General features: G+C 50.0%; 1 protein-coding gene across 2 annotated transcripts in view; it reads left to right on the top strand.

Annotated features, from left to right (window-relative positions):
- The first annotated feature begins 1,089 nt into the window (after positions 1-1,089).
- Positions 1,090-16,192, top strand: part of SYN3 (synapsin III) — a 363,499-nt gene continuing 348,396 nt past the window's right edge. Inside the window, exon 1 of one of the 2 annotated variants that reach the window (XM_054574565.1) lies at positions 1,090-1,406. In XM_054574565.1, coding sequence (XP_054430540.1) covers positions 1,096-1,406 — 311 coding nt within the window. In that variant the 5' untranslated portion in view covers positions 1,090-1,095. The remainder of the gene's footprint in view (positions 1,407-16,192) is intronic. The other variant, XM_054574564.1, reaches the window with a different exon arrangement.

The following is a 16,192-nucleotide window of genomic DNA, read 5'->3' on the forward strand; positions in this document are numbered from 1 at the left end:
ACATCATGTACAAAAAAACAATACCATTACATTTTTTTCTTTTTTAAAAAAGATTATTTTTAGACAGAGGGGGAGGGAGGAAGAGAGCAAAAGAAACATCCGTGTGTGGTTGCCTCCCACACGCCTCCTACTGGCGACCTGGCCTGCAATGCAGGCATATACCCTGACTGGGAATTGAACCAGGAGCCTTTGATTCGCGGGCTGTTGCTCAATCCACAGAGCCACACCAGCCAGGGCTGTGATTACGTTTATATGACGTTTAAGAATAGGTAAAATTAATATCTAATGACAGACATCAGAAGAGTGTTTGCCTATGAGGATGTGACCAGAAAGGGGCCCAAGAGAACTTTCTGAGAGGCTATATTAAATCTTATACCAGTGGATGCAAAGGGAGAAAAAACCATATGATTACATGACCTAAATATAACCACTGTTAACATTAACATTCTGAAGTATTTTCTTTCCATAATTTTATTTGAAACTTCATGTGGTTGTAGTCATTCTGTACCTATAATCTTGTATCTGGACCTTTTTATTTACAACATGAATTTTTTTTTGCTACTAAAATCCCTTTTTATGTACCCTTTTAAAATATCCACAAAAGGCTTCACTGAGTGACTGTGCTGTGGTTTATTTATTCAATCATCCTGTGATTGAACATTGAGATCCTTTTCAGCATTTTGCTGGTGCAAATAATGCTGTGGTAAATACATTTGTGTAGGAGGCTTTATCTGGAACTCAGATTTCTTTCTTGGGTTAGAATTCTAGAAAATGGAAATTGTAGGTTAAAAAGGTATGCTCTAATTACATCTTGCCAAATTCTTTTTCAGAAGGATGTCCCACTTTACGTTGCCCCCAGCACTGGGGCAGGAAGGTGCCATATCTGTTTACTCTGAGGGGGTGGCTGTTGTTTCCACTAATGTGTGTGTTGCCTCCTTTCCACAGGTAAACAGGGGCAGCTGAAGCCACTTGTGCAGGCTCCCCCAGGCTCTTCTGGCTCAAGACCCCACTACTCGGTCTCCTGGCAGCCGGGTGTTCTGGGCCTCACCTGAGACCAGCCTGAGGAAGAACAAGCCATCTCGTCCATCCACAGCCATGAATTTCCTCCGGCGGCGCCTCTCTGACAGCAGCTTTGTGGCCAACCTGCCCAATGGCTACATGACAGACCTGCAGCGCCCAGATACCTCCACCAGCTCGCCCGCTTCCCCGGCCATGGAGCGGAGGCACCCCCAGCCCCTGGCAGCCTCTTTCTCCTCACCAGGATCCAGCCTTTTCAGCTCCTTCTCCAGTGCCATGAAGCAGACATCGCAGGCTCCCTCGGGGCTGATGGAGCCTCCTGGTCCCTCCACGCCTGTTGTTCAAAGGCCCAGGATCCTGCTGGTGATTGATGATGCCCACACAGACTGGTATGTGGGAACTGCAGGCCCCCCCAGAGGGGCGGGGGCAAGAGAGGAGTCGGGCTCACCTCACTCTTGCGGGCTATGCCAGGCTAGGGGGATGGGGACTGGCCAGAGGGAGGGAAACTAACAATTGCCATGTGGTAAGAGTGTACCAGATACATGGCACCTACTTTGTCTCTGGGGTTTACATATACAGGTCCACACACCCTCATCTGTAAATCCCAGAAGCTCTAAATACTAAAATATGTTGTAATTCATTTGACAGCCAAGCCTGGTCTAAAGGAAAGTGAGACTGTAATAGTCTTTATTATACCACTTACTGTGCTTGGTCATATGATTTGCTGCAAACATCTTTTTTTTTCAATCCTCACTTGAGGATATATTTATTGATTTGAGAGAGGGAGGAAGCTGGGGGACGGGTGGAGAGAGAGAAATATCGATGTGGCAGAGAAACATGGACTGGTTGCCTCCCTTACATGCCCTTACTGGGGACTGAACCCACATCCTAGGTTTGTGTCCTGACAGGGGATTAAAACCACAGCCTTCTGGTGTACAGGATGTTGCTCCAACTAACTGAGCCACCCAGCGAGGGCTGCTGCAAACATTTAATGCATTTGATGTGGGGTGCTGCCCAGAGCCGACTGGATGTGTTTTATAATATATAATACATGGTGAATGCACCTTCTTACCTTTCTAAAACCAGGAAGCTTTTAAGATCTGAAATAGTTGTTTAACCTCTTTCAGCCTCATGCATCCCTCCCGCCTCCCGCCCCCACCACCATTAAAAGAGGTTTCTATGAGGTTAAAAGAAACCCACACAGGTCCACAGTCCGTATTAAAACGCTTGGGACCAGGGCACCTGCGATTGCATCTCAGCTCTCACATGCACTGGTAGTCTGGCCTCTTAACACCAAAGGTGGATAGAAGTGACATTCTTTCCTGCCTCTTTTCATGATAAGCTCCATGGGGCAGAGACCTGACAAGTGTGTCCAAGTCATTTGCAGGGGTTGTTCCACAGGTAGTTCCTGAGTACCAAGTAAGTGCAAGACACAACCTCAGGCGCTCAGGTAAGTGGCGAACTGGCCCCTCTCACATGGAGTTGCAGTTGGAGAATAAGTCTCTACTCCACTTTTTTGGTAGAGACAGGTAATAACTATTACTAGTCCAGCTGGATTCATAGAATCTGCAATCCAGGAAGTGAGCCCAAATGTAGAGACATGGCAGCTCTACACCCAGGGCAATTCTGACGTCCGACCCATGGATGGATGGCCATGGGGGCTGGAGAGCTAGGCTGCAGGCCTGTGTCTCAAAGGCTTCCGTATAGTAGGCACCCAGTAAACACGTATTCAATGAATTAATTAATGCGTCCAATTTACTAAGCACGCCAGATGCACCGTTACTCTATGGTAACGTGTGTGTGAACTTACATTCATTCCTTAAGAAGTTAACTTAGGTTAGGAGTGACTGAGGGGAAAATGTTCATAGTTTATAATACATATTCAACACAGTCACCATTAAAGCATCTCTAACAGGTTCAGATGTCAATCTTTAATTTCCTGCCAAGAAATCACTTCATCTTAACCAGTGTGGTCCTGTGCGTGGCCTCCATTCTGATCAAGTCTGCACTCTCCTCTTGCTTAAGGGTTCTTATCATGAAGCCTTATTCGTCTCTGCTTGGGTGCTTATGTGAAGCAGCATCGTTAGGTTCTGAGCTTAGGGGACGATTTCTGCAGGGATGTTGCCTTCAGGGACTCTTGCCTGTGCAGTCCGGCTGGCCATCCACCCGGTAGTCAGAATGCCTGCATGGTCTTGGCCAGCCCTCCGTTTCTCTTTATCCCAGTGCTTGACCTTGGCTTTGAGTGTTGTCTCCTGACTGTGTTATCCCTGGCTTAGTCAGGGTTTGCCATGATTTGGTGATGGGTAGCTACTTAAGAACCTATTTGTCAGGAAAGTTACTTCCTCTATGGAGGTTGAGTTAATAAATGGCAGCATGGTGCAGGGGTTAAGCACACAGACTTCAGAGCTAGGCTCTGGGTTCAAATCCAATCTCTACCCCATTGTACCTATGTGATATTTGCAAGTTACTATATCCAAATGGGAATATTAATAATACCTACCTTGTAGAGTTAACAAATGTAAATAGGATTAAAATCTGAGCTCATGTAAAAGTGCTGGTAGACAGGAAGTATATGTTATTACCACAGACTATTGTGACCTTCTGTACGACATTAATCATTTTGACAGCAGGCCTGCATAGGCTTGCCTATTTAATCTCTTCATGCCCATATTGGGCAGAGTGGATTAGCATTTCCCCATGTGCTGGGCTTTGCTGCTTGTCACTCTTCCCTGCTAGATCCTGGGTGACAAAGTTGGGTGTTGATCTCTGTCCTCTCAGTGCCCTTATGATGTTGACTATAGTGTCAGGGCGCAGTGAATGAGGGTGAAATGCAGCAGATGGCCTCAGCCAAGGACCCTTTATATCTTCACTCTGGTCTTCCATCTCTGCAACCCACAGCCATCACCAATGTGTGAATTTTAGGTTGTGCTCACTGAGGGGGGGACGACCCAATTTTGGCTACAGGAATTTCTCCCAGTGTATTTCAGTCATGTTCATATACCCTCATATTAATCAGGTCTTGCGAACAGCAGTCTTTTGCTTCCTCCTCCGTGGGGAAAAAGGGGGAGGAGTGAGAAGCTGAGGCTCATTCACTTACCTGGAAGTTGGATCTGCATTCATTGAATGTTTGTGATAGAAAATTCCTGCCCACAGACATACCAGCTTCTTATTCAGAACTCCGTTTTACATTCTTTGCAAACTTCCTAACCTTTCCTTATCTCAGTACATTCCCAACTTTCCCCAAATTGAAGCTGGCGTCTCAGAATCCCCACCCTTCCCTGCAGATTCCTATACCCGCTTCCAGGAGCGGCCAGCAGGTGGCGGGCCAGCCCCACTGTCCCTGGGCGGCTTTGGCAGAGCCAGGGCTGCCTTTGTCAGGCCCCTGCCCAGCCTCTCCTGCTTTGTGGGACTGTCTCCCAAGAGGAAGAAGTTGTTAAAGCGGGAAAGCCAGCTCACACAGTGCCTTTCTTCCCCCTTTGAGATGATAATGAGGCGGGGAGAGGAGCCACTGTCTGGACCCAGAGGGAACCCACCAGGAACAATGCTGCACCCTTTTTTCCCTTCTCAGCCCCAGGTCCCTCCCTGTCTTTCCTATCCCCTCCCAGGGCCATCCAGCAGTCAGGTTTCCTTGCGGACCAAGGAGTTGCAGAACCCCTCACTGTCCCCTCCTGGTAGAGACCAGCTCCCAGACTCTGAACCAGCCAGCGCCCCCAAGGATGCTCTGATACCTGGCCAGTGACCTGGGGAAAAGGACTTTTCATCTTCTGAGTAGAAGCAGAGGGTCCAAAAGCCATCTTTGCTGGGAAGAAGGACTCATGGCTCAGCATTTTAAGATCCCCGCCCCCCGCCGCCCCCCCACCCCGGTTTGGGATTTCCCTCGAGGTAAGCCCAGCCAGGGCTACGCTGTTTGGGGAGCTTTGGACCAACACCCTCCACCCTCCCCACCCCACCCCCTGGGCCACCCCCCCAAGGTCAGGCTCAGTTAGTAGCTCTGAACTGAAGTTGGTGCTGCCCTCTAGGATAAGGGAAGATCAGTCAGTTTTGAAAACCACAAGAGAAAGGAGAAATAAAATACATGGATTTCAAGCTCAGTTTTCTTGTCACGCTGCTTTTTCTCTTCCCTAGAATTTTCCAGCAGTTTCACTGTGCTCAGGCCTCACCTGGTTACCTTCCATGTTACCACCAAGGTAGAGTCTTTCTGAAACACACATCTGATCAGTGTGCTCCCGTGCTCCCTGTGCATCCCCTTTTATAATCCTAGAGTGGCGCATCGTTGCCCTCAAGTTCAAATTCAAAGTCCTAAGCATGTCTGCCCTCCCTCTAGTTATGCAATTCCACTTCCTGCCTCGCTGCTTATTCCAAAGAGATAGCAAACAACTTGTACTTTTCAAACGTTGCCTTTTTTTGCCTTAGCATATTCTGTTCCCTGCTACCGGAAATAGCCTCCTCTATCTTGTTCACTTGGCCAATTTTCTGCCATCCTTAAAAGCCGGGTCAGGTGTCACTTCTTCCATGAAGTCTTCCCTGACACACCCCACCCTGCCATCTGTGCTAACAACCACTTCTCTATATAACTTAACACTTACCTCATTGTGCCATTACCGCACACATCACACTATGTTATAATTGGCTGTTTGGTGGCTGTCTCTTCTGCAAAAACAAGGCCAGTATCTTATTCTTCTTTATATCCCTGGTGCTTAACACACAGTAAATGTTCAAGTAGCATCTGTCGTTGCCCCACCCGAGTCCAACCACAGTAACTTTTAATGGGCATAATGGGACCTGAGAGTCACCTCAGTTTAGGAGTCGGCAATATAGTGCTTGCACACAGTGGAGGCGTTCCTCTTTTTATTCACCTGTGTACAAAATCTTGGCTCTTGATTTTCCAGTACACTAGAGTAACTGTAAGGCAGACATTTGAGATTGTTTAAAAAATAGGCAAAAGTTTTTATTATTGCCCACAGAAGCTATCTAAACTCTACCTTTGATTTTTCAAAAGCAAAACATTAATCATGACAAACACAAACAAAAACCCAAAAAAGATTGCTCATGACCAGGAGCCTGGATGGGGTTGGGGAGGGGGCTATTAGGGTGAGGGGGGCATAGAAGCAGCTAAGCCTGTGCCCCCCTCCACCCCTCCCTCCAGGGCCGCTGGAACTTTTTTCTCCTCTTGCCTCACCAGTGGCTTTGTTCCTAGAATGTCTGCTCTTCCTTTTCAACAATGAACTATTGTTACTTTCCCTTTTATTCTCCACCCTTCCCTAGGATTTCTTTTTTTCTGTTTTATTGGTTGGGGAGGAAATGAGGAGATTGTCCTTTTGAAAGCCCTATACTACCATCCTTCCAGCCTACAGACAGGCAGCTCTTGGGCATTTCTAGGTTCACCCAGAGATTATCACACTGTATGGTAATTTGCATCCCACCCACCTACTCCTAGATGCTGTCTTATATCATTAGAAATGTCTGTTGCTTGAATGAGTGATTTTGGAGGTGACGCATTATTGGTAATGATGAGTAAAGATATGACAGTGAAACCAAGGGGTGACCTTGGTGGCATTCTTAAACCCCCTTTTTCTCTCCTACTCAATCCAACAGAAAGCCCCGGTGGCCACGGTGAGTGTTTACACCATAGAAATTAGCAAATGCTACAAACCAGGGCTTTTAGGTCTTCCTGTGGAGCTGGCTGTTAAGCATTTGCCAGCAGACCACTGCTCAGCACTTCCGGGGGTGGGTGTGGAGTGCATTTTACAGGCGAGGAAGCAGAGCATAGAGAGATCACACACCTGCTCAAGGAACCGGAACGGGACAGTGGCTAGCCTGGTACTTGAAGGAGACTAACTACTTACAAGGTATTTCTCATGGCACCATGCCTCCGGCTGCCCACTGTTCAGGGCTTTGGTGTTTGGCACGACGTAGATGCCGAAAGTCTCAGCTGAGAAATGAATGACCACACAGATGAATAAACATGAGCTCTCTGCAGATGGCGTTATGTCTTCATCACTGTCCTGTGACCAACATTCGTGCCCTTTCCGTGACTAGCACTGTGCTAGATGGTTTGCATCGATTCTCTAGCCCTCCCAGCAACTATAAATAAGTACGATTACTGTTATCATTTTATAAATAAAGAATACTGGGGTTCTGAGCCTAAACCAAAAGGGATGACAGTGGCCTATGGGATCCAGCTCAGGCCATCTGGACAGCCCTGTTCTCTTGTCACCCTTCCCACTCTCTCACCTGCGCGCAGGCCCTGTGCTGCCTCGAAGCCACAGGCCAGCATACACCGGCATCTGCAATCTCTGGGAGGGGAGACGAGGCGGCAGGACCCCCATTACAGCCAGTGGCCAAGCACTAGATCCTGGTGAACTCACCCTCAGAGGAAAGGTCCCACTTCAAGCCAGGCAGCCCTGCCCTTCCCTAGCCGGTGGGTGGCCGGGATGTCGAGGTGCCTGGGGCAAGGATGTGCCAGTAACCACCCAGACACTCAGGAGCTCAGGTTTGGAAACTGGCGCCTTTGTAGAAATTGCCCTGGGGCTATCTCCTCTTTATAAATCACCAAGGGAGCGTGACGGGATCTCTCTGCTTCTTTCCCCCCGGGCTTTGATGTTAAAGATGTGACTTCCTAACACATGTCAGACATGTTTCCTAAGAGTCAAATGCGAAAGAAGATAAAATGCAGAAAACTCAGAGCTCTCAGCTGGCAGGTTGGGGCTGAAGTCCCAACCCTGCCACTCACCTCCTCTTGGTCTCGGCCAAGCTGCTTCTCCTTTTCCTGCCTCACTTTCCTCATCTGTAAAGTGGGGATAACAATGCCACCGCCTTTACCTTGTACCACCGAGCTTGCGGAGGTGTTAGGAGGCTCCAGTGAGGGCCCTTTGCTCCTCTCCCTCATGGGTGTTTTTCAGCGTGTCTGGTTTTTCACCTGTGACACGGTCTTGCACTAAGATGCATAGGCTCCTAGAGGCAGAGCTTACACCTCCCTGTTTAACCACCTTGTCCTCAGAGCCTCGCTTAATGGGGAAGTGAATGCTCTTGCTAAAGCTCTTGTCACTACGGGAGAGTGCAGGATTGAGAATGCCCTGCGGGAGTCTGTCTCAGAGAACACTCAGCTGCTCTGGGAATAGGGGGCCTCGCCTGAGGGGTCCCATCCATGCTCTCTCTGAGGTTCCCCCTCCTCCTCCTTGCCCAGCCGATGACCCAAAGGCTCCAGCCTCCACCTCGGGAGCAGGAGGACTGCGGGGCGCCTTGGCGCCACCTCGAAGCCTTGCAGTGAGTCTAATTGGCTCCATGGTGACCAGGACATTCTGCTTCTCACTGTGCCACCTGCGGAGGGTTCGAATTCAGAGCTGGAGTCACCAGCAATGGCGTGGGGGTAGAGTTGCCATATTTAGCAAATAAAACTATAGAATCCCCGGTTAATACTTAGATAAACAATGAATTAGTATAAGTATACCCCATACAATATTTGGTGCAGACTTTACACAATTATTTGTTGTTTATCTGGAATTCGAATTCAGCTGGCTGTCCTGTATTTTGTCTGGCCCTCCTGTTCACGGGGATGGTGGTAAGAGACAGTGCCTAGCCCTGCTGACACGGGCCCAGTGACAGCTTGGCCTTTGGGCTTCCTTGCTTCCTGGTTGGGGAGCCACACCAGGCCTTGCACATGACCCCATTTTCAGAGAGCAGATTTCCCTGCCTTTGATGAGGACTGAGGACTGTCAGTCACCAGCAGGGAGGGAGCAAAACAGAGCGGATGGTCTTGAGGCAGGCTGCCTGGGTCCCCATCCTCCCTCTCACTTAGGGACCTTCGCAAGTCTGACCTCCAGGCCCGGCATTCCTTAGCTGTAAGGCAGGATCATGGCGAGCCTTTTGTGAAGGGTTGTTGAAAAGACTAGAGGTGGCATGGGTGGGGCTGGTGCGGGGCTTAGCCTGTTGCAACAGGCGCTGAAATGGTAACTGTTATTAACGATTAATTGCAATTACTAATTGCTGGTGAATATAATGGCATTGGGAGCCAGGCAGAAGGAAGCCGCTTGGCAGGCTTCTCAGTTCAGCTGGGTATGCTTGAGGGCTGTCTTCCAGAAGCCCGGGAGGAGGGGCGTCTGGACATTGGGAGGCTGGCAGAGGCTCCACTCTGAAGATGAGACGGTGGGGGCTGGAGTCGGTCCCCTCCTCCTGGAGTTGGTTGAGGGGCTCAAAGCTGAGACACACACCTCTCTGATGAAGACAGTTGTCTCTAGGGAACAAAATCCTTATGCCTCCCCCCACCACTTTGCTACCCCTAGACTCTCCTTGAACGCAAACAGGCCCTGTCTGTTTCCTGTAGGCAGATGCAGGGGTGGGTGGGAGAGGGAGCTAGCAAAGGCCTGAAGTCATACCCCCCTCACTTCATTCACTGCCTCACACAGGCCAGGCAACCCCACCTGGAGTGGCACTGGACTTCTGGCCTCATCCCCCCCCCCCCCGCCTCCGCCGGCACCCCCATCCCTCCCCCCACCTTGAAGGCCTGGCCCTGGTGCCTGGGGGCGGGGAGGAGCCCTGGGCATTCCCCAGCAGCCTGCCCCGTTGCCTGGAGACAGGCTCCCTTTTTCCCAGGCCCAGCCCCTTTTATCAGGCAGACAATGTGCGCACACAGTGAGGGCCTTGTGTGGCACCCAAGCCCCAAGCCCTTTGACTTGAGGAATTTTTCAAGTGCTGACCCCTCTCCGTGAGGTCTTTGAGCCATCCAATCCAGAGGCCTGGTGCCCCGGCTGCTTCCTACCCCAGCTCTGCAGGGAGAGGGGGAGGGAGGAGAAAACAGTGAAGAGCTGTCTCTCCCACCCTGGTAGAGTCTTCACCCTCTGAAACTGGGGCTAGAAAATCTGGGGGAAATGTCTTCGAGCAGAAGGGGATATAGGGAGAAACCTGATGGATGCTGTTTGTTCCTGATTTCTCCCTTCCCGGCTGATGCAATGGGGCCTCAGGGGGGCCCGTGTCCTCTCGGCCTTAGTTTCCTCCTAAGTTGAACAGTGACGCTGGAGTGAGATCACGGGCCCCGGAAGGCTGCTCCGTCAGAACGGCATTCGGACTCCCAGGCATCTTCTGTGCTGGACAGAGTTGTTTGCCAGGAAAAAGAAATAGACTTTGGCTAACTCAGGCAAAAGGGCGATTTATTGGAAATACGTGGGAGGTTCATAGAATCAAAAGAAAATACGAAGATCTGAGTCTCAGAGACGTCAGGACCCAGGGCTCTGCCAGGATCTTGGAGGCATGGACTTGTGGACAATCTCTGGGGAAGTCAGTTTGTTTCCTTCCAGCCTTGTGCCTCTCTGCTCAAAAATCAAATTCCAGGGGAAGAAGAAACCTGGCCAGTTCCACAATGTGTCCTGGGGAGAGGCCCACCAAGGCTGTGCAAGAGAGAGGCTTGGTCCCATCAGTGCAAAGACGTGGAGGTGCTGCTCCTAAAAGTCAGAATGGATGCGGTGTCCTACTAGAACCACTGAATCAGAATATCTAGAGTGGAGCTTGGGAAACCGTATTTTTAAAAATAATATAGAGCCAGCCAAGTTTAGAAACAGTTGAGGTAGAGGACTATTGATAGAACTAGGACCAGTGGGGCCAACAAAGAGGGAGACATATTTCAGCTCAATACACAGAATGGGAAAGTCAGCCAAAGACCAAGCGACTGCCTGGTCTGCCTGGTGAGGGAGTGAGCTCCCCATCACGTGCAGGTGTTCAAGTACAGCTCGGCTGGCCATTTGGTAGGAGTAATGCAGAAGAGGCTCAGACTATAAAGGGGTTAGCCCACAAGCCCTTAAAGGATTCTCGGGCCTGAAACTTTTCATTTTGTCCTCTCTGACTTTGTGTCTCAGTCACTTTTCCTGCTCTTGTCCTGATTTTTCTCTGAGGAGTCCACAAATTTAACTTGTGAGTCTTTCCTCATCCTCCAAAATGTGGTTTTTCTCACCCAGGCCCTTTGAATGACCTTCTTTTGAAGGAGTCCCTCACAGGCCATGGGCTTTCTCAATAATAGCTATTCCTGTTCCTGCAGATTTCACCCCACCCGGTTACGGCCTTGCCCTGGGGGATGCAGGTCCCTGGGCTGATGCCAGCCTCTTACAGAGCGTTTCTTCTCCCGGGGCCTGTGGAAGCCTGCCGGGGACGCGTTCCCGCAGCGGGAGGGAGGCCGGCTGTGGTGGCAAACGAGGGGATGGTGCTTCATGTCCATCTTCCTCGCCTCCCACCCTGGGTTTGCAGGAAGGGCAGGGGTGTGTGTTTCCTGATGATTTGCACCGAGCTAATTGCCATCTTCAGAATGGAATTAGTTAAATTAGGGGTTGCCTGTGCAGCTGCTCACAGGATACAAGCCAGTCGGTGAGTGAAGGGACAGGTGGTAGGAAAAGGGATAGGCGTAGAGAAATGTTTCCCTGCTATAAGGAAAACAACAGCGCAAGCTCTATGAAAAATGTATCTGCCCCTTGTTTTCAGCTTCAGTGAGATGACAGTGAGCAGTGGGGACTGTGCTGGACGTGAGAATTGATGTCCCCTTTAAAAGCGGCAGCTGGGGGCCACTCAGAAGATTTTACCACGCAGGAGTAAGGGCCCGATGGTGCCACTGTTGATTTTCAAAGGAAGCCAGGAGTCTGAATTGTTTACGTGAATTTTCTATTTCAAATTTGAAATATACAGTTTAAGTCCAGTAAAACAGGACTGTGGACCCCGTGAGTTTTGCCAGTTGGCAACTTCTGACAAAGAAGACAAGAATCAGGGCAAATATGCACTCTAGCTCCTTTTCTGGGCCTATCTCCTAGCTAGACTATGAGTTCCAGGACGGCAGAGAGGCTGCTCTGTTCCGTGAAATTCCGAGGGTCTGGCACAGCGCTGAGCACAGAGTAGATGATGGATGGGTGGGTGGATGGATGGATGTGTGAATGTGTGGAGAAGTGGGTGGATGGAGAACTGGGTAGATGGATGGATAAGCGGAGGGAGGCGGGAGGGAAGGTAAGTCTTCTCAATCTTCTGTGCACTCAGTATCCTCATGGTCCTCATCTTCTCATCCTCCGAATACCCTCTATACCCTTCTTCTAGAATGATTGTGTGTAGTCACTTGCATCTTGGTATGAATTGCCTAGTGTGTTACCTTTCCCCTGGGAACTTCCCCTGGTTGGGCTCTTAGTAGAAGTTCATTAAATGTTTGCTGAGGTTAACATTTGCCTTCTAAATATTAACCCTTTTGGTAGAATGAAAGTTGCGGACTTGCAGATATCTGCGGGAATGCAGGGGACCCAGCGTTGTATCATTGGAGAGGAGAGGGGTAGAGACTGGGAGCCGCCATCTAGCCCATCTCTGCAGTCACAGTAAGAGGGTGACTGATGACGTTGTTTACCCTAAAGGCCTGCGCCAGGGGGTAGCCAGGACAGGTTTCCATCATGCTAGACATGAAGCAGGAGTTCCCTTCAGAGTAAGGAAGATACTGCCACCTTCTTCCTCTTGAAGAGAGAAAATGACACGTGACTTCCCTGAGGACACACGCAGCTGACCTCAGCCCTCTACCTACGCTGTTAAAGGACAGGAGGGAAAGAGATGAACCTTAAATGCCTGCCATGTGTCAGGGACGTCATTCATGGGGGGCCCCGTGGCAGACTTAATAATGTTCTTATTTTTACAAATGAAACTGTGCCTCGGGAAGGTTGGCATTTGTCGGAGGCAGCGCTGGGAAATAAAGAGCAGAGCTGAACAGGACCTCGGCCTCTCTCTAATGCTGGAAGTGCACCCTTTTACCTGGAGAGGTAAGGCCCCACCCTGACAGCCCACGGGTGAGCAGCCCACATGCTGGCAGGCCTTCAAATCTGCATCTTCATGTAATCTCCATGACAACCCTATGAGTAGCTTTTCCTTTCCTCATTCTACAGACGAGGCAGTAGAGGCTTGTCCAAAACCACGTAGCCAGAGCCGGAGCTGCCCGCTCGAATCCAGACCTTCTGCTCCATGCCTGGTGCTCACTTTTCCTACACATTAAGGGACATGCCCCAGCAAAAGTCGTCACCCTCCCTGTGTGCCCACAGGATCGACCTAACTCATTTCCCCTTTTTCTGTTCTCACACAGACACACACATTCAACCCTCTCACATTCATCTTCAAAACCCTTGGCCGTGGCAAAAAATGGGTACCATACATTGGACGGATTGATGACGGAACTGGTCACTGACCAGAGAAGCAGCCCCTGGCTCTCAAGCTGCGTTGGGATCTCCTTCTGTGGCTGCACCAGAATCTTTGGGCTGATGCCCTGTGTGGTCATCATCCATGTATGTGTCTCTCCCTCTGTCTCCATCCTTGTTTCCTTAGAGCCTGCAGGCTCTGGCTTATAGTAGGTGGTCAATAAAACTGTCTTAAGGGTCTTCCAAAGATGCCTTTCCTGGCCAACCTAAGTCAGATCTTCCCTGCCCCCCACCTGTCTTCTCTGTCACTTTGTGCATTTTATTCATGGTATTCATCATTTCTTTTTCACCTGCTTAGTTTTAGGACTTTTCCAAGGAGCATGTTAGCACAAGAGCAGAAACTGTCAGCCTTTTCCTTCATGCCTAGTAAAGTGCCCAGTCTGTATGAGCCTCAGTAAATAGTGATAAAATGAGGGAGTGAATAGATGATGTGAGTTGTGAGCCAACCTAGCCACAAAAATCTCCTTCACTATTGTCAGAAGCCAATGAGGGGTGTTTGTCACATCCTGTGCTGACAAACCACCCAGTAGGTCTCAGTCCCTAGTAGGTCCCTGGACGGGTGCAAGGGGCCTGTTACCCTCAGAGGGTCCCTCCCTTTCCAACCCACTTGAGCTCCCAAATTAAATGATGGAGAAGCTGCCCTGTCGTTGGAGGGTCCCCTCTGGTAGTGCGAAGAGGCCAGGAGGCTTAGCTGTTCTGGGAGTGAATCGTGGTTCTCGAGTGGGATCTCTAAATGGGACCTCTGTGTCCAAAGGTCCTGCTTTGGCCACATCTCCATTCAGCCAAACTGCCATGTGACTCTCCCTGTCTTGCTAACTGGGAGAGCCTCGCCTGTGTCCCCCGTCAGAGGTCTCCTGCATGGTCCTTCACCCGTCTGCCCTGCTTCTGTCCAGGCCCCAAATGAGCAACTGATGTGTTGCATTAGAAACATGAAAATATCTTAATGGAACTGGATGCCTGCATCCCTGCCCTCTCCTCCCTCCCCCAACAGGGGTGACCTATGGGAAGGTGGCTGTGACTGAAGACAGCACGGTTCCTGACCCCTCCTCCTCCCTGGGAAGGGCATTGCTGAGGCCTAGGCCTTGACTCTACATCCCAGACAGATTTATTGGAAGGGTGCTGCTTGGGCACAGGTGGATCCTGTTTGTGCTAATTCTCCTCTTCCTTCTGCCCCTGCTGCAGCTGAGAAAGACTAGGTGCCCGCTCCTCATAAATCTTTCTCTCACACCACATCCCGCCTCCCCAGATAGGGATTTCCCACCCCAGGCAGCACCGGTTTTATAATATTCTCCTTCCTGGTGCCTCTGATGTGGCAGTAAAATATGAGACCACCCACAGAGATGGAAGCTTGGTAAAATCAAGAGCTGCCCCCACCTTCCCGAGGCCAAGGACTTGACTGATTGGCCAGGATATTCAGGGAGCTCGTTATGAGAATAAACATTATTAGGGCATCAGGAAGAGATCTGCACTAGGGAGACAGGGCCTCGGCACCGTGGGGCCCTCCATTTTACCTGAGGTCAAGCGGCCGGGCAATTACAGAGGCAGCCGCCCCAGCCCCCAAGGCATCTAGAATTCCAGACCATCCCTACCTTTCCCTCTGCCAGACAGAACTGTTCAGAGGCAGCTCCAGCCTGAATGAGCCCCCGGCAAGGAGGCAGCAGTCTGTGTGGCCTGTCAGGAGACAGACTTCTGACTCCCGGCCAGGCAGGGGGATGGACTGCCTGACCCTCAGCTTCAGCCTGCGTCTGTCTGCCAGGCCCTGCAGGAAAAACCCCAGAGATGGGCAAAACAAGTGGAAGGTGAGGCCTTTGAAGGCCGGAGCGACTTGGGTGGTATTGGCATGGTACAAAATGCTCTGAGTTCCAGGTTAGAACCAACTCGAGGGCTGCCAGTTGTGCAGGTCTGACCCCACATCGTAGCTGGTGTAGATTCGTAAGCGTATTACAACAGTGTACCAGTAGATGGCAGTAACGTGTCTCAAGGACTGGAGACCCTATCCCTGGAAGACATTATTCATTTACCCAGTCAGCAAACATTTGTTAAACATGTGCTTTGTGCCCTGGTACTTTGTGCCGGATACTGGAGATTCGGTGAGCACTGAGACACAGTTTCAGGTTTCCAGGCTCTCAGACTAAGTATATGGGGGCAGGGACAGACAAACAATATGTAATTATAACACAGGGTGATATATATTTTAATGGTTTGAGTACAATGTACTCAGTGGAAACTCAGAGGAGGGACACCTAACCCAGCCTCGTTTGCGGGGCGGAGAGGGGGTGCTTTCAAGGAAAATTTGATAGAAAGAGGCTGCCATACAAGGAACAGCAGAAAGTCATCCTAATCAGGGAAGGGGCTCAGAGGCACAAAAGCATAGGACGTATTTAAGATGTAGCAGGAAGTCAAGCGTGTTTGTGTGATGGGCGGAAAAGCAGAGGAGAAATGGGCCGTAGGTCAGCAGGGTCCCGATCATGAAGGACTCACAGGGTCTGAACTGAACCCCAAAATCTTTTAACGCCTAAGGTCTAATTCACTGTTGTCACTTAGAGATGTTGTGGGACTTTGAACAGGGACTTCTCCGTCTGGACCACGTGGGGGCTGTTCCCTGCCTGACCACCTCTCAATGGGTTGACATTAGGGTCATATAGGAGGAGGGATGTGAAGAGGCTTGAGGCCTTCTATATCAGTGCCATCTATTTATCATCATCATCATCATCATCTATTGCTTATTGCACTGATGGGACAGATCAAAGTGAGGTGAATGGCAATTCTGTTTTGTAACCGCCATGAGGGTAAGACTACATGGCACCCATAGGCACAGAGTAAAACACTCAATAGTTCTTTGTTGTTGTTGTTGTTGATTCTTTTTCAGGCCATGTCCTGTGTACTTTGGAGCTTAGTATGTGCCAGAGCCTGTTCTAAGTGTTTTTAATGTCTTGTCTTGCATAATCCTCACAACAGCCCTATCTGATATCTACTAGGAT

The sequence above is a fragment of the Pteronotus mesoamericanus genome, unplaced genomic scaffold, assembly GCF_021234165.1.
Source record: "Pteronotus mesoamericanus isolate MK-2021 breed Mesoamerican mustached bat unplaced genomic scaffold, CSHL_Meso_final contig_263, whole genome shotgun sequence".
In the NCBI taxonomy this organism is placed as follows: domain Eukaryota; kingdom Metazoa; phylum Chordata; class Mammalia; order Chiroptera; family Mormoopidae; genus Pteronotus; species Pteronotus mesoamericanus.